Source organism: Pan troglodytes, chromosome 4 (assembly GCF_028858775.2).
Source record: "Pan troglodytes isolate AG18354 chromosome 4, NHGRI_mPanTro3-v2.0_pri, whole genome shotgun sequence".
NCBI classification, from domain to species: domain Eukaryota; kingdom Metazoa; phylum Chordata; class Mammalia; order Primates; family Hominidae; genus Pan; species Pan troglodytes.
The window spans coordinates 135,825,031-135,843,403 of NC_072402.2; the positions used below are offsets into that span (position 1 = coordinate 135,825,031).

Genomic DNA, 18,373 nt, shown 5'->3' on the forward strand with positions numbered 1-18,373 from the left:
ATGTGTCTGAAGAATCTATTTATTCTTGGTCTCACAGAGCTCTGATTGCCCCACTTGCATTTCTCCATGGCCAAAGTTCATTTCTTTCTTTTTTTGTTTTTGAGACAGGTTCTCACTCTGTTGCCCAGGCTGGAGTGCAGTGGCATGATCATGGCTGACTGCAACCTCAAACTTCCGGGCTCAAGGGATCCTCCCACCTCAGCCTCCTAAGTAGCCGAGACTGTAGGCATACACCACCATGCCCGGGTAATTTTATTTTTAATGTTCTGTAGCGATTAGGTCTCACTATATTGCCCCGGCTGGTCTCGAACTCCTGGGCTCAAGTGATCCTCCTGCCTCAGCCTCTCAAAGTGCTTGGATTACAGGTGTGAACCACCACACCCAGCCCCAAAGTTCATTTCTAACCCCTTCCATCCCAACAAAATAACATTGATTCCCTGCTCTGTCCACTGGGATTGGGCCAGCAGAGTGGCCTCATTAGAGTCCTCCTGTGCTGGGGCTTGTGGTGGTGTGGGGACAAGAACAGGAAACTGACAATCAGGGCATCCAATCCCATGATTCACAACTGAGTACCTGAGATTTACAAATGGAGCATTGTTCTCCTGCCCACCTTACCTCTAAGCTGCTGTTGTCTGACTCATCTGCCAGATCTAGCCCTCCTTTATCAGTGAGGGTCTGGCCTGGCATAGTGCCTTATTTTCTCTTTTGGAATCTGGATATGCCCGACTCCAAAGTCCCCCAGACCTCTGCTTTCTCTGCCTTCCTCCAGGTGTAGCCTGCTCTCAATTTCATCTATCCTAGTTCTTCCAATGGTAGCTCCTTACTGTGTTCACGAAAAGCTGTTGTTACAGCTCCACATCCTCAGCACTGACCACAATGTGTCAGTTAGTCTTTTATCCTCCTGACTTTGCTCAATTGTCTACTTAGGTTGGACTATGTTCAGTAATTTCACTACTCCTGGAGACTTCCTCACCCTTCTGATCACTCATTAAGGGTACCTTGACTTTTTCTCTTTTCTTTTCCTTTTCTTTGTCCTTTCCTTTCCCTTTCCCTTTTCCTTTCTTTTCTGAGGCGGATTTTCGCTTTTGTTGCCTAGGTTGGAGTGCAATGGCAAGATCTCGGCTCACCGAAACCTCCACCTCCCGGGTTCAAGCGATTCTACTGCCTCAGCCTCCCAAGTTGCTGGGATTACAGGCATGTGCCACCGCGCCTGGCTAATTTTGTATTTTTAGTAGAGACAGGGTTTCTCCATGTTGGCCAGGCTGGTCTCAAACTCCCGACCTCAGGTGATCCTCCCGCCTCAGCCTCCCAAAGTGCTGAGATTATAGGCGTGAGCCACCGCACCCAGCTACCTTGACATTTTCTAACCTAGAGTCACCTTAACCACTGTCGTCTCCCTCTGGAATCCCCTCTAGAAGATCCCCTTAATTTATACCACTCTGTCTCCTGGCATTGGCCACATTCCTGTCTTCAGATATCCCAAGGACTCACCAATAAAAAAGAGAGAAGGCCGGGCACGGTGGCTCACGCCTGTCATCCCAGCACTTCATGAGGCCAAGGTGGGTGGATAACCTGAGGTCAGGAGTTCAAGACCAGGCTGGCCAACACGGTGAAATCCTATCTCTACTAAAAATACAAAACTTAGGCAGGCAGCTGTAATCCCAGCTACTTGGGAGGCTGAGGCAGGAGAATCTCTTGAACCCAGGAGGCGGAGGTTGCAGTGAGCCGAGATTGTGCCACTTCACTCCAGCCTGGGTGACAGAGCGATACTCCGTCTCAAAAAAAAAAAAAAAAAAAAATTAGCCAAGCGTGGTGGAGTGTGCCTGTAGTACCAGCTACTCAGGAGGCTGAGGCAGGAGGATTGAGCCCAGAAGGTCAAGGCTACAGTGAGCTGTGATCATGCCACAGCACTCCAACCTGGGCAACAGAATAAGACCCTGTCTCAAAAAAAAAAAAAAAAAAAAGAGAGAGAGAAGAAAAAGAACTCTTTTTGACCTGCTGTCTTTCCAAACTCATATTTTATTTCTTTCACCACCTAATCTCTTAAGTATGGAACCCATAACCAGGGTTCTGATTTCATTACCCATCTTTTTTTTTTTTTTTTTCCAAATGGAGTTTCACCTTTGTTGCCCAGGCTGGAGTGCAATGGTGCAATCTTGACTCACTACAACCTCTGCCTCCTGGGTTCAAGTTATTTTCCTGCCTCTGCCTCCCAAGTAGCTGGGATTACAGGCACACACCACCACGCCCGACTAATTTTGTATTTTTTTTTTAGTAGAAACAAGGTTTCACCATGTTGGTCAGGCTGGTCTTGAACTCCTGACCTCAACTGATCCACCCACCTCAGCCTCCCAAAGTGCTGGGATTACAGGTGTGAGCCACCATGCCCGGCCTCATTACCTACCTTTAATAGCTTGTCTTCTGTATCCCTCTCCCTCTATCCTACTTCTCTCTAAGTGCATCAGTGACCACTGGCTATAAATCCTCCTGCGTTTCAGACAATTCTTTGAGCTACTCTTCTTTCTTGATCCTTAATATGAACATCACCCTCAGGTTCAGTTTGGGGTCCACTTTTTTCTCTGCTCTCACCGTGGAGAACTTACCTGTTCTCAAATTCCAGTCTTATTTCTGTGCTGATGACTCCTAAATTTCCATCTCCGTGTGAGCTCTAGGCATTGCAGCTGTAATGCTTGACTGGCCGTTCTAGTTGGATGTCACAACTGATTTTCTCTCATGACTTCTCTGTTTCCATCAGTGAGCTAATGAAACTTGGAGTAACTGAGGCTTACTTTTCTGAGTCGTTCCTGACTCCTCCCTTTGCTCAACTTTTCACATTTAGTCTTCTTCCTTTGGTTCGTCCTCCAAATCTATCCCTTCCCTCTATTACCTTTGCTTCCACACTGTGCTAAGATCATACCTTGTACCTGAATTTTGAACCAAGAACTGATATTCTACTTTTCAACTCTCCACCTAACACATTACTACCATATTTACTTTACTAATTCATCACATTCAATTCATTATTCACCTGATCAAAAAACAAAGCAAAACAAAAACTTCAAGTCACTAGAGAATAAAATCTAAATTCTATGGCATTTCTTTCTTGTCTTATTTTATTATTATTATTATATTTTTGTGAGAGGGAATCTCAGTCTGTTGCCCAGCCTGGAGTGCAGTGGCACAATCTCAGCTCACTGCAACCTCCACCTCCTGGGTTCAAGCGATTCTCCTGCCTCAGCCTCCCAAGTAGCTGGGACTACAGGCGCCAGCCACCATGCCCAGCTAATTTTTTTTGTATTTTTAGTAGAGAGGGGGTTTCACTATGTTGGCCAGTCTGGTCTCAAACTCCAGACCTCGTGATCCACCCGCCTCGGCCTCCCAAAGTGCTGGGATTACAGGCGTGAGCCACCGTGCCTGGCCTATTCCTGCAATCTTATGCGACTATTGATACAATTTAATTTTCAGAAAATCAAAGAAGATAATTTAGCACTTTAGGAAGCCAAGGCAGTGGATCTTTTGTGGCCAGGAGCTTGAGACAAGTCTAGCCAACTTAATGAAACCCTATCTCTACTTAAAAAAAAAAAAAAAATACCTGGGCATGGTAGCATGTGCCTGTAGTCCCAGCTACTTGGGAGGCTGAGGCACAAAAATCACTTGGCTGGGAGGTGGAGGTTGCAGGGAGCTGAGATCGTGCTACTGTACTCCAGCAGCCTGGATGACAGAATGAGATTCTGTCTCAAAACCCAAACAACACATACACAAAAAAAGCCATAAAAAAACCCATACTAGATGTTATATGAAAATGGACTGGAAGGGGCAAGAGTGGAACCCTGAAGAAAAGGCAATTGTATTAGTTCAGGCAAGAGCTAATGGTGGCTTGAACTAGGATAGGAACAGAGGGAGCAGAGAGAAGGAAGGTGAGCAGTACGTTAAAAAGAGGAAGAATCAGCGAGGTGTGGTGGCTCACACCTGTAATTCCAGCACTTTGGTAGACCGAGGTAGGCAGATCATGAGGTCAGGAGTTCGAGACCAGCCTGGCCAACATGGCGAAAACCCATCTCTACTAAAAATACAAAAATTAGCTGGGTGTGGTGGTGTGCGCCTGTAATCCCAGCTACTCAGGAGGCTGAGGCAGGAGAATCACTTGAACCTGGGAGGCGGAGGTCGCAGTGAGCTGAGAACGTGCCACTGCACTGCAACCTAGGTGACAAGAGCAAGGCTCGGTCTTAAAAAAAAAAAATGAGGAAGAATCAATGCAATTGCTGATGGATTAGATATGGTGGTTGAGAGAAGGTGAGGAAGCTAGATGACTCCCAGTCTTTCCAACTTTAGTAACTTGAGTGGCAGGTGTTACCAATTATGGACATAGGTGAAATGAGAGAAAACCAGATTAGGACTAACAGGAAGATGAGAATTAAGAGTTCCATTTTGGCCAGGTGTGGTGGCTCACACCTGTAATCTCAGCACTTTGGGAGGCTAAGGTGGGTGGATCACTTAAGGCCAGGAGTCCGAGTCCAAGACCAGCCTGGCCAAAATGATGAAACCCCTTCTCTACTAAAAATACAAAAATGAGCCAGGCGTGATGCTGTGTGCTTGTAATCCCAGCTATTTGGGAGGCTGAGGCAGGAGAATCACTTGAATCTGGGAGGCAGAGGTTGCAGTGAGCTGATATTGTGCCACTGCACTTCAGCCTGGGCAACAGAGTGAGACTGTTTCAAAAAAAAAAAGTTCCATTTTAAGCGTATCAACTTTGTAATTTTCCTGAGACATTCAAATGAAGATATCAAGCAGGTGATAGGCTAATAAGTATAGGAAATCTTGCTAAATAAACTAGAAATTTGAGAAGGAGATGCAAATTTGGGAGTCATCAATAAAGAGATATTTTCTGAAGCCATGGAAGTAAATGAGATAAGTGAAGAGTGAAGAGGGTGCAGGTTCAAGTCCTAAGAAACATCACATCTTCCCCCATCGATGCCCACAAGTGTCCATTGAAGGAGCTGAGCTGCTGAACCTCTTTCTGATTCTGAGTCTAGGTAGGTAGAGACTTGCTGGCAGGTAGGGGAAAAGATGAGCTAACCTTTGTGGGAGGCCTCCCTGTCAGTTTATTCTTTCACTGAATGCCTTCTATGGGGTCAAGGATATGCTAGGCAACTGCTTAGGGACATAAAAATGAAAGTACGTAATCCCTCCCAATCAAGAAATGCTCACCTGTTCTCATAACAATGTAGTATGCCAGCCTAAGCAACAGAGCAAGATCTTGTCTCTACAAAAATACAAAAATTAGGCAGGTGTGGTGGTGCGCACCTGCAGTCCTAGCTACTCAGGAGGCTGAGGCAGGAGGATCACTTGAGATGGGAGATTGAGGCTGCAGTGAGCTATGATTGTACCACTGCACTCCAGCATGGGCAACAGAGCAAGATCCTGTCTCAAACAACCCAATGTAGTGTGATAAACATTCTAACAGAGGTGTGTACAGGGGCAGTGGAAACTCCGGGATGAAAGCAACCAACATCATCTGCCTGGCCTAGAACTGAAGCAAAACTCACCCACGGGGTTAGAGCTGATGACTATTACAACGGTGCTCTGAAGCCAGAATGGCTTTCCCCACCTCTGTTTACTTCTGTGTTGTTCTAAAACAAACCCTGTACTTCCTAGGATAGAGATAAAATGATAACAGTTTGGTGACGGCAAAAAGGAGGCTTTGGTTCTCTGACCATTGACAACAGAGAACAGACCTTTCCAATGAGCTTTAATCCGTCAGGTGTGGGGCGGGCGTGGGGGTTAGAGGAAAAACTAGAAGAGAGTGGTTTATTGCTGTTCACAAAAAAAAGCAGTAAAATACTTTGCCCTGAGCTGAGTAAGGGTCATACTCTGTATGATAAGCTATCATTTAACATGAGGAGGAAATTGAAGTTTCACTTCCTTGCTTTTGTGGCACCCCTTGAATTGGGTTGATGACTCCATTCAGTCAGTCAGCATGAGGCCTGCCTTACCAATTTTGTTTTGCAAAACAAAGCCAGTCACGGTCAAACTCAGTTGGTTAATTTCATAGATTAACATGTGAAGCCCCAGGAAAGCAAGGCAGCTGGGACTGCTCTGGCTGGGAAACCATGGGTTAATTCTGGGCCAGCATGGCAGGGAGCTTCATAAGATCTTTTAGCCCCTTGGCACCCGCCCACACCTCACCCCTCCAAAAGCTTCCCTCATTCACCAGTGTCCTGGGGTTGAATTGAAATAATCTCCAGAGTGTGAAGGACAGGGCAGGGTTGAGTGTATTGGATACATTTCCCCAGTGTGTTATGTAATTCTTCTCAGCCTGATTTCTTTAGAACCGGGCTGGGTAGCACGTGTGGTAAAAGAAGCCTGGCTGGAATCTATATGAGCGCAAACTGGGGAAAGCAAAATTAAAAAAAAAAAAGACAATAATACAAAATTTCTTTCAAATCTTGGGCTCCAATAGGGATACCTACACAACCTAAAGAAAACAGTGAAGATGAAAATATTGTTAGAGCTTTACTAAACAGCCAGACATTTCATGTTGCCTCTATGGCTAAGATACTAGAAAAGAATTGTTGACTCTCTTAAGAGGATGATCCAAGCCGAGTTCTGACTCCTTTCTAACTCTAAAATTTGCTGAAAAACTGAGGCTACTTTGGAATATATCATAATCTAGAGTTCTTCAAACTTCTTATTTAGCTAAGATAAATTCCATTGTTTCTGTCTTTCTGAATTCCGATGCTTCTGGTGAGAAACGATTCTGCCAATAACACATAAGGACTATCCAAAAGCCAAGAAAATTTGTACCTGCAAATAAAACTGCCCAAAAAATGAGGTTCATGTTCCAAAAAGAGAGTAAGGTAATATATAATTTTAGTTCCCTGAAGGTTGTCTTGCATTTTTCCAAAAGGACTTATTCCTGAAATCTTTATTTTATTTATTTAATATTATTATTATTTTTTGAGACGGAGTCTCACTCTGTCACCCAGGCTGGAGTGCAATGGCACGGTCTTGGCTCACTGCAACTTTCACCTCCCGGATGCAAGCAATTCTCCTGCCTCAGCCTCCCAAGTGGCCAAGATTACAGGCACGTGCCACCACACCCGGCTAATTTTCGTATTTTTAGTAGAGATGGGGTTTCACTATGTTGGCCAAGCTGGTCTCAAACTCCTGACCTCGTGATCCGCCTGCCTCAACCTCCCAAAGTGCTGGGATTACAGGCATGAGCCACTGTGCCTGGCCTATTCCTGCAATCTTATGTGACTATTGATACAATTTAATTTTCAGAAAATCAAGGAAGGTAATTTAGTATTGCAGGAAAAATGTTGCTGATGTTGCCACAGATTTTACTATAATGCCATGCTAATTACTTCTTGAGCCTCAAAATCATTGTTATACAAAGAGGGGATTGGATTAGATTGCATGATACATTCCCCCAATTTTTTTTTTCAAATTCTAAAATTCTATTCTGAGCTTCTAAGTTTCTCTATCCTGACAGTTTTGGTCTTCAGATGATACCTTGTGCCAATTGCCATACGGAAAAAGTTAGAATAAGTTACTTCTGCTTCCTAGAAATATATAGCCTATAAAAAAGCAATAGTCGGTCGGGTGCAGTGGCTTATGCCTGTAATCCCAGCACTTTGGGAGGCCAAGGAGGGTGGATCACGAGGTCGGGAGTTTGAGACCAGCCTGACCAATATGGTGAAACTCTGTCTCTACTAAAACTACAAAAAAATTAACCAGGCGTGGTGGCGGCACCTGTACTCCCAGCTACTCGGGAGGCTGAGGCAGAGAATTGCTTGAACCCGGGAGGCAGAAGTTGCAGTGAGCCGAGATTGCGCCACTGCACTCCAGCCTGGGCAACAGAGTGAGACTCCATCTCAGAAAAAAAAAAAAGCAACAGTCAGGCCCAGCATGGTGGCTTACGCCTATAATCCCAGAACTTTGGGAGGCCAAGGCAAGTGGATCACTTGAGCTCAGGAGTTGGAGACCAGCCTGGGCAATATGGTGAAACCCCGTCTCTACTAAAAACTCAAACATTAGCCGGCATGGTGGTGCACACCTGTAATTCCAGGTACTCAGGAGTCTGAGGCAGGAGAATCACTTGAACCCAGGAAGCAGAGGTTGCAGTGAGCCAAGATCGCTCTACTGCACTCCAGCCAGGGCGACAGAGTGAGACTCCGTCTCATTTTTAAAAAAAGCAACAGTCACATGTTCTTGATGTACACATAGTCTAATGGTTAGATTTCGCTTATTTGGGCTGGGCGCTGTGGCTCATGCCTGTAATCCCAGCATTTAGGGAGACCGAGGCAGGTGGACTGCTTGAGTCCACGAGTTCCAGACCAGCCTGGGCAACATAGTGAGACCCCCATCTCTACATTAAAAAAAATTTTTTTAAAGATTTCATTCACTTGAATTTTGTGCTGGAGGAAGTTTGTTTGTATATTATATTTTAAAGGGAGGTGCTATTAAATTAACGCCACAAATAAGACTACAGGTGGAGGTTTTGAACTACTTAGGACAATAACCTTGTTGAGTGCTGGTTTTCAAGGGGCTCCTGGCATAATGAGTGGCATTCTGGACATGAGCCAGAAACCTGGATTGAGAACCAATTGAGGTACAGCCATTAGCTTGACCTTGGGCACACCTCTTAGCCACCTTGAGCCTTATTTGCTTCAACTATAAATTAAGGGGTTAAATTAGGTGGTTTTAAATTAACTGGCAAACCTTCTTTTCAAGCAGATATATGAGCAAGAGCAAGTAGTAGTTAGGTGTAAATAACAGCATTAGTGCCTTTAGTAATACAGTGAATGAAAAGAGATTTGGAGGTGCCTTCTGAGTGATAAGGGAAGAGAACCTGTGATTTTCAGCCACAAAGAACAATAGCATAAACTAAATAAAGCCCCCAATTCCACTCTATTGATTTAAATACAATAAATCCATTAAATGAAGGAACTTGTTTTGTACACAACACTTAGGTAGCCCCATGAGAAAAACAAAAAGCTTCCCATGTCTGTGAAAAAGCACCATGAAGCAGTGGAAAGGCTTCAGAGGTAGATATAATTGAGTTCAGCAGGGGATAAAAATACATTTTCCCCACTCATCCTAGGTTCATGGCTGAGGCCCCTGTAACAAAAGACAGTTCAAAATCCTGGCTCTATTAATTCCTAGGTAAGGCATTAGTAGGATCTTTTAATTTCCAGATCAAATCACTTTAACCTCAGGATTGCTGCTGTGAGAATTAAATAACATAAGTATTAATAAGAGTGCCAGGCCAGGCGTGGTGGCTCACACCTGTAATCCCAGCACTTTCGGAGGCTGAGGCAGGCAGATCACCTGAGGTCAGGAGTTCGAGACCAGCCTGACCTACATGATGAAACCCCATTTCTACTAAAAATACAAAATTAGCCGGGCGTGGTGGCGTATGCCTGTAATCCCAGCTACTTGGGAGGCTGAGGCAGGAGAATCACTTGAACCCAGAAGGCAGAGATTGTGGTGAGCCGAGATCACCCCATTGCACTCCAGCCTGGGCAGCAAGAGAAAAACTCCAACTCAAAAAAAAAAAAAAAAGTGCCTAGTACAGTGCTTGGCATATAATGAATAACAGCAAATAGTAATCTTTCCATTAATGATGGGAACATAATCCATATATAAATAAGCTAAGTAAAAATACTAAAGGGAAATAATAACAGCTAATGTTGACTGAATGTTTCCTCTTTGCCAGTAGGAACTGTTATATACTTTTACATATATTATCACATTTAGTACTCACAACAGCTCTGTGAGATGGGAACTACCATTATCCCCATTTTATAGATGAAGAAACTGAGACTTAGCAAGATTAAGCAAACTTCCCCATTGTCACAGAGCTAGGAAGTCATGGAGTCATGATAAAAACTGCTTTGTTGGGAGACTGAACGAACCTATTCTTGTTTGGGAGGTTACCAGATAATTCACTTTAAAAATACATAAATGTTTGTAAAAACTGCTTTGCTGTCTCCAAAGGCCAAATGTTAAACTACTTCATAATGTACTGTCCAGCACATTATGTCAAGGAAATATATTAACTACAAGCCAAGTCAGAATTTAAGTATGAATAGTTCACAGGCACAAGAGATAAGCATGTATTAGAGCAAAATTACAGGAAATTATCTTGTAGGCTTGAAATTGTATAAACAGAAAGAGGAGGGTCATCCAGTGTTTGCGATGTTGGGGAGCAAGGGCAAAGGAAGAGAATGGCTTTAGCAAATGTAGACGGGAATGAGCAAGGGAGCAAACAGACCACTCTAGCTAGAGCAGAGTCCATAAAGGCAGGTACAGGGGAGATTAGTTTAGAAAAATAAGCATTAGAAAGATAAGCACTGGCCAGTCTGTGGGAGCCCTGAATATCAGACTAACATAAATATAATTTTTTAAACCATATCAGCTACACACTAGATACTCAATAAGTAATTGTTGATTGTCACAAAGTAGAGAGAATTAATTTCAAACCTACTTACTCAACGGACATAGGATGTAGGATCTGTTTTCAGTATCAGTACAGGAAGTGTCCATTCAACTTGAGTCCCATGGCCAACTGGAACAGCAACAAATCGCGTTAGTACACTGTTGGTTTTTTTTGTTTTGTTTTGTTTTTTTGAGATGGAGTCTGGCTCTGTCTCCCAGGCTGGAGTGCAGTGGCGCGATCTCGGCTCACTGCAAGCTCCGCCTCCTGGGTTCACGCCATTCTCCTGCCTCAGCCTCCCGAGTAGCTGGGACTACAGGTGTCCGCCATGACGCCCGGCTAATTTTTTTGTATTTTTTTATTTGTTTTGGTTTTTGTTTGTTTGTTTGTTTGTTTTTTGAGACGGAGTCTTGCCCTTTCACCCAGGCTGGAGTGCAGTGGTGCAATCTCTGCTCACTGCAAGCTCTGCCTCCCGGTTTCACGCCATTCTCCTGCCTCAGCCTCCCGAGTAGCTGGGACTACAGGCGTCCGCCACCACGCCCAGCTAATTTTTTGTATTTTTAGTAGGGACAGGGTTTCACCCTGTTAGCCAGGATGGTCTCGATCTCCTGACCTCGTGATCCACCCACCGCGGCCTCCTGAAGTGCTGGGATTACAGGCGTGAGCCACCGCGCCCGGCCAGTATACTGTTTTAAATCCCTACACTTGGCCGGGTGCAGTGGCTCACGCCTGTAATCCCAGCACTTTGGGAGGCTGAGGTGGGCGGATCACCTAAGGTTAGGAGTTCAAGACCAGCCTGGCCAATATAGTGAAACCTCATCTCCACTAAAAATACAAAAATTAGCCGGGTGTGGTGGCAGGTGCCTGTAATCCCAGCTACTCGGGAGGCTGAGGCAGGAGAATTGCTTGAACCCCAGGGACAGAGGTTGCAGTGAGCTGAGATTGTGCCATTGCACTCCAGTCTGGGCGACAAAGCAAGACTCCGTCCCCCCGGCCCACAAAAAAAAATTCCTCTACTTTGTGACATGCTTCATCATTTCAAAATCTTTATAGCAGTTATGTGGAGGTCAGAAGCATTCTAAATATAAAGGGAAATGATCAAGATAAGGGCAGGAAAAAAGATGAAGAGGCTTTAAAAAGAATAGAGCTATAAAGAGGAAGAAGAGAAAAGTACTACATGAAGAGAAAAGGGGAGGGAATCCAGTGAGAAGGCCAGCTCAGATGGCTTAGGAGAACTTAAAGCCAGGCCTTAGAGCCAGGTAGCTACCGAAGAATTGAAGGAGGAGGGCACGGGGGCACCCAGAATCTACAGGAAGCTAAACAAAGAGTCTGACTTCCTACACACAATAGTGTGTTCGGGTTGGCACCTTCCATTTTAGCAACAGAGAGATATAATAATATGATTTCACCAAGGGGACAATACCCTAATAATATTACATTTTAATTTAATTTAGGATACATATTTGTTTCTCACCACAAAGATGACAACAGTTTCAAATATTACATTTTCTTAAATCATCCCTGAGAAGCATGAAGGAATTGATAATGGTTTGCCATTTACATGTTGAACCTGTATCTATAAAAGTTGCAAACAGGCTAAGTTAAACTAGAACTGAAATTAGATATAGTACTTTATTTTAATTGAGCTTTGAAAGACTGAAGGCTTAAAGTCTAAACATTTTCATCTGAGATGTTTAGTCCATATCCAGTCATCAGATGGTTAGGAGTTTGGCATGACTAATTCTTCACAGTCCATTTGCTAAATGACACATTATAAAAGCAAGCACCACTGAAAAGGATGTGCTTATCTCTAAAGCTCCAACCTCATTGCAGACTGACTGCTTTATATTGGTCCTTGTCTAACCATTTTATGGTACAAGAAGACTCTAACCACATATATATGTTAAAGACTCCTTGAAATGTTCTCACAGTGGCAAGGACCAGAAACACTAAAGTTCAGAGAGGCTGTCCTTCTGGCCCCAACATAAAGGCCGCCCAGAAGGATCAGGATTTTATAATCCTGATTAAGATAAGATGTGTTATCCTCCCCCTCAAGATGGAGATGCTTATTCTTATAAAATAACTTAACCCTCTCCATCCCACAATTAGATAACTTGTATTGAGAAGTAACCAGCTCCTAGCAGAACAGTTGAGAATGCTAATTAAGTAAGCTCAGTAAGGCTGCTTTAAAATGAAAAATCCTGAAAATTGAGAGAGATCCAAACTTTGCAAAGAGTTTAAAGGAAGACCCAGAAATTGTGCTTCAGGTTGACACACTGTTGGTAGTTTGCATTTTTCAAAGGCTTTGTCTATTTCATCTAATTTGTTCGATTTATTGGCGTAAAGTTGTTCATAATATTCCCCAATTGTCCTTTTAGTATTTGTAAGGTCTGTAGTGATTTGACAACTATTCGGCTGAATAAGCACAATTGGCTTGAGAAAGAATAAGGTGTGGGGGGCAGTAATTTGAGCCTGCTTTGATAGATCTTATGGAGCATAACTTTTCAAGGAGCATTCTCCCCACCTTGGCCAAAAAAATGCAGATGAGGTTAGTGGAGGTGGGGAATGGAATTTTTTTATGGGTCTAGTGATTGGGCTGTTGGTCTGATTAGCTGCCCATTTGTCTGCAAGTTGCTTTCTCCTCCCATTCTGTGCTCCCTGCCATCACCCTGCAGCTGCTGCCCAGGACGCCTGAGGAAGGGATTCCCTCTGGAGCTGATGGCAGTGGTGCTTTGGAAAGTGCCGGCAGGGGGTAGGCAATAAAAACAATTTGGTCTGGGAACAAAAGGCATCAGTCACAGCAGTGTCATCAACTCTTGATTTGGATGGGGAGAGAGAAATTTCTTGGATCACCCTGGAAGCAGGAAAGGAAGAGGTATCATTTTATTTAGTCATCTCTACTTTCTCCTATGTACTAGAGGCTCTAATTAAATTAATGAGAAAGCTAATGCATGACTGCTTCACAAAGATTTTTTTCTTTAGTCATGTCCTTTGGTGAGGTGGAAGAAAGCTATATAAAATTGCCAGAAATCATTGGACTCTATCTTTAGAAATAACTTCTCTGTTAAGTAAATTTCTCTCATAAGCCTGGGAGTTTCTGAGATTTAATTAACTTTTGGAACATAATTATGGATCTCAAATGAAAGGTGTAAAGATAATATAGAGAATGTTACTAGTAAAGGGACTAACAAAAACAACCCAAGAAAAGCAATTGAAGTCACAGAAATAGCAAACTGAGAAGAACTGGACCATCTCTGAATCAAAAATCAAATCTTAGACCAGGTGCAGTGGCTCACGCCTATAATCTGAACACTTTGAGAGGCCAAAGCAGAAGAATAGCTTGAGCCCAGGAGTAAAAGACCAGCCTGGGCAACGTAGTGAGACCCCGTCTCTACAAAAAAAATTTTTTAATTAGCTGGGTGTGGTGGCTCATGCCTGTAGTCCCAGCTACTCAAGAGGTTGAGGTGGGAGGACCACTTGAGCCCAGGAGGTCAAGGCTGCAGTGAGCTATGACAGTGTTACTGCACTCCAGCCTGGGTGACAGAATAAGACCCTATATCAAAAAGAAAAAAATAATAAAAGCATCATCTGAATAGTTCTTATAAAGAGTTAACTGCATAAGAGAAGTGGCAGTATTTCTGAGCTGGGAAAGTACTTCTCAAATACTACATAAGTTTCAAATCAAGCTTATCCATGACACCCTTAACACAGGACAGTCAAGTTATTGCCCTGGGCTCCTTCCTCCAAGCACTATCTCATGCTCCAAAATCCCACACCCACACCCCCCATGCCCATGCCACACACATGCACACAAATAGAAACTTAAGTAGGAATGTCCAGGTTAGACATGTACCTTTTATTCTGGCTAAGTACAGGAAGATTGGCAAGAGGCCTGGGAAGAGGGGGCTTCTAGATGCCATCCCAGATCTAAACTTCTAAAGAAAAAAAAGAGGAATCTAAACTTCTGTTTAGTTTCAAGTTGTAAGAGAGCTGCATGCCTGCATGCTTTTTTGGCTCTCTTTAGTTCGAGTCCTGGAGAAAGGAACCAAACAAAGTGACATATCATGCTTAACAAGGATGCCATACTATGATTCAGTGTGATAAAAATGCATTAAGGCACCAGTACTTAACAACCACAAATGCATGCACAGTACTTTGGTAACACCTAACAGGTTATGTTGGAAGACAGACTTCTCCTCTTCTAGTTATTTTGGAAGTAAACAAGAAGGCAGACTTCTCATTTTCCTACTCACCCTATGCTACACTTCCCAGTTCCTGGCCCATGAAGTAAGGAAATCAAATGTGTGCAAAATTAAAGAATTCCATGATAACTATGTTATTTTCCATTTGCATGTGCATTTGTCTATCGATCCCTAAAATATATCTTAAATTAGTCTGCTTTTCTCCACTTTTCCCCCTCCATTTTATTTTTATTTATTTATTTATTTTGAGACAAGGTCTAGCACTGTCGCCCAGGCTGGAGTGCAGTAACACAATCATGGCTCTCCGCAGCCTTGACCTTCCAGGCTTAAATGATCCTCCTGCCTTAGCCTCACGAGTAGCTGGGACTACAGGTGTGCACCACTATGTCCGGCTAATTTTTGTATTTTTACTAGAGACGTGGTTTCCCCATGTTGCCCAGGCTGGTCTCAAACTACTGGGCTCAAGCAATTGGCCCACCTCAGTCTCCCAAAGCGTTGGAATTACAGGCATGAGCCACCGCACTCAGTTCCTGCTCCATTAAAAAAAATAAAACAAACAAACAAAAAAAAACGAATGGCAGGTCTGGATTGGAGGTGACTACCAGCATGGATTTTTTTCTCTCTTTTCTTTCTTTCTTTCCTTTCTTTTTTCTTTCTTTCTTTCTTTCTTTCTTTCTTTCTTTCTTTCTTTTCTTTCTTTCTTTCTCTTTCTTTCTCTCTCTCTCTCTTCCCTCCCTCCCTCCCTCCCTTCTTTCTTTTTTTCTTTTTCTTTCTTTCTTTCAGATGGAGTCTCACTCTGTCACCCAGGCTGGAGTGCAGTGGCGTGATCTCAGCTCACTGCAACCTCCGCCTGCTGGGTTCAAGCAATTCTCCTGCCTCAGCCTCCCGAGTAGCTGGGACTACAGGTACCCGCCACCACGCCCAGCTAATTTTTTGTATTTTTAGTAGAGACGGGGTTTCACCATGCTGCCCAGGCTCGTCTTGAACTCCTGACCTCATGATCCACCCGCCTTGGCCTCCCAAAGTGCTGGGATTACAGGTGTGAGCCACCGAGCCCGGCCATCTTTTTTGTTTGTTTGTTTGATATTTTTAGACAGAATCTCCCTCTGTCCCCTAGGCTGGAGAGCACTGGTGTGATTATGGCTTACCGCAGCCTTGACCTCCTGGGCTCAAGCAATCCTCCCGCCTCAGCTTCCGAAGTGGCTGGGACCAGAAGTGCAGGCCACTACACCTAGCTAATTTTTATACTTTTTGTGGAGACGTGGTTTTGCTATGTTGCCCAGGCTGGTCTTGAACTCCTGGCCTCAAGTGATCCTCCTGCTTTGGCCTCCCAAAGTGCTGGGAGTATAGGCGTGAGCCACCACACCCAGTTGTAATTTTTTGCTATACACAGTGCTGCCTTTTTTTTTTCTTTCTTTTTTTTCTTTCCTCCATGACAGAGGCTTTGAATGTGGAAATGACCTCCTAAAGCTGTCACACTGGAATCCTACTGTAAAAATGATTTGCTTTTTCCTATATGTCCTTGGTCATTGCTAAAAAATATAACAATTTATTATTTATCTTTATTTTTAAGATTTTGGTTTGTTCTCCCAACACTGATGCTAAAGGTGTTTTGAAATACAGTGGGCACACAGTCTCAGAAGGAATATGTCCAAAACTTCAGAAAAATACCAACAGTGAGAACTTGCAAAACATCTTAGCCACTGACAGCTTAAACACAGTCTATTAATAAGGAAGTGTTGCCAGCCCTTTAAAGCTGACATTTGTTACAACATTTATTTTTCGTAATCTTTTTTTTTTTTTTTTTGAGACGGAGTCTCGCTCTGTCGCCCTGGCTAGAGTGCAGTGGCGCGATCTCGGCTCACTGCAAGCTCCGCCTCCTGGGTTCACGCCATTCTCCTGCCTCAGCCTCCCGAATAGCTGGGACTACAGGCGCCTCTGCCACCGCCCCCAGCTAATTTTTTTTGTATTTTTAGTAGAGACCGGGTTTCACCGTGTTAGCCAGGATGGTCTCGATCTCCTGACCTCGTGATCCGCCCGCCTCGGCCTCCCAAAGTGCTGGGATTACAGGCTTGAGCCACCGCGCCCAGCTTATTTTTCGTAATCTTAATGTTTCTTTTAATCACAAAAGTAGTTACATAAATGCTGTAGAAAAATTTAAAATACAGCTAAGCAAAAGAAGAAAAATAAAATATTTCTACCATCCAGAGATTATAGATAAAAACACTTGAGTGGGTATCCTTCTACATGTTATTCTATACACATTTATTTATTCATTTTTTAATCTAAATGAGAACACATGGCTGGGCACAATGGCTCATGCCTATAAACCTAACACTTTGGGAGGCCGAAGCAGGAGGATTGCTTGAGCCCAGGAGTTTGAGACCAGCCTGGGCAACATAGCGGGACCCTATCTTATTAAAACAAACAAACAAAAAAACAAAACTAAAACCAAATGGGCGTACACTGTGCATATTGCTTTGTAACATGCTTTTTTTCAGCTAACAATCTTTCTGTTTTCACATTTTCTTACATTATACTTTCTTTTCTCTTTTTTTTTTTTTTTTTTTTTTTTTTTTTGAGACAGAGTCTCGCTCTGTCACCCGGGCTGGAGTGCAGTGGTGCGATCTCGGCTCACTGCAAGCTCCGCCCCCTGGGTTCACGCCATTCTCCTGCCTCAGCCTCCCGAGTAGCTGGGAATACAGGCGCCGCCACTACGCCCGGCTAATTTTTTGTATATTTAGTAGAGACGGGGTTTCACCGTGTTAGCCAGGATGGCCTCGATCTCCTGACCTCGTGATCCACCCGCCTCGGCCTCCCAAAGTGCTGGGATTAGAGGCGTGAACCACCAAGACCGGCCGTGATTGTGGTTTTTGCCATTGTTTTTTAATGACAAAAACCATAATTGCTTTTGCACCAGCCTAATAGTTATCCAAGTGATTAGTTTAAGATCATCCCCTGGTTCTGGCCATTTTCATTGTACCAAAAAATTATTTATATACTTACACCTTTCTATTTTTTATTTTTACATCAAACAGGTAATGTGATGATGCTGTAACAAGGTTTGAGGGAAGCATATCTGACACATGAGCATGAAACCAAATCACCATGCTTATGGACTACAAAAGGACCTAAGCCTTTTAAACTAGACTGTCTCAACTGTGCATTAATTATGTATTTAGATATAGGATATGTGCTTGGGAAAATGTATAACTAAACTTTATGTCTTACTTCTCAAACTTAAGAAAAACAAAAACATCTAGCAACATCTTACATCAGTTTTCCATTACCTAGTGTTACATCATTGTTAAAATCATACTCTAAGCCTATATTTTACCTTAATGTTATCTGCTTCATAGAATAGTTATTCCTTTAACACTTATTTTTAAGAAATAAATTTATTTTACTTGTAGTTACTTAAACCCTAGAAATAATTTTTTCAAACAGTAGAAGTACAGCCTTTTACAATAAGATAGTTCATGATTTGTTCTTTCGAGGATTTTTTTTTTAATAAGGTTCTTCTACAACTGGATGGTGACAAAGTTTGGGTTTGTTAGGATTATTTTTCAGCAGCCAATCAGCTAGCCAAATCTATGGGGGAAAAAAACAACCTCAGTTAAGAAACAGTTACATATTTCCTTTCAATATATACTATATCAATTGGAAACTTAAACAGTTTTCAAAATCACTTTAAGAAAATGACCATTAAAAATGGAAACATTTGGATTTA

At 43.1% G+C, this 18,373-nt stretch overlaps 1 protein-coding gene and 1 non-coding gene across 12 annotated transcripts in view; both read right to left on the reverse strand.

Annotated features, from left to right (window-relative positions):
- NME5 (NME/NM23 family member 5) overlaps positions 1-18,373 on the reverse strand; it is a 58,943-nt gene that overhangs the window by 16,948 nt on the left and 23,622 nt on the right. For 5 of the 11 annotated variants that reach the window (XM_024356749.3, XM_063810721.1, XM_054685192.2 and 2 more), the window contains one exon: positions 18,023-18,234. In XM_024356749.3, coding sequence (XP_024212517.1) covers positions 18,221-18,234 — 14 coding nt within the window. In that variant the 3' untranslated portion in view covers positions 18,023-18,220. Of the gene's footprint in view, positions 1-10,496; positions 10,574-14,294; positions 14,377-18,022; positions 18,235-18,373 lie in introns of those variants that run through there. The other 6 variants (XM_016953883.3, XM_063810720.1, XR_010157012.1 and 3 more) reach the window with 4 other exon arrangements.
- LOC112209371 (small nucleolar RNA U13) lies at positions 17,672-17,774 on the reverse strand. Its single transcript, XR_002944108.1, has one exon. It is a non-coding gene; the product is annotated as a small nucleolar RNA U13 (small nucleolar RNA).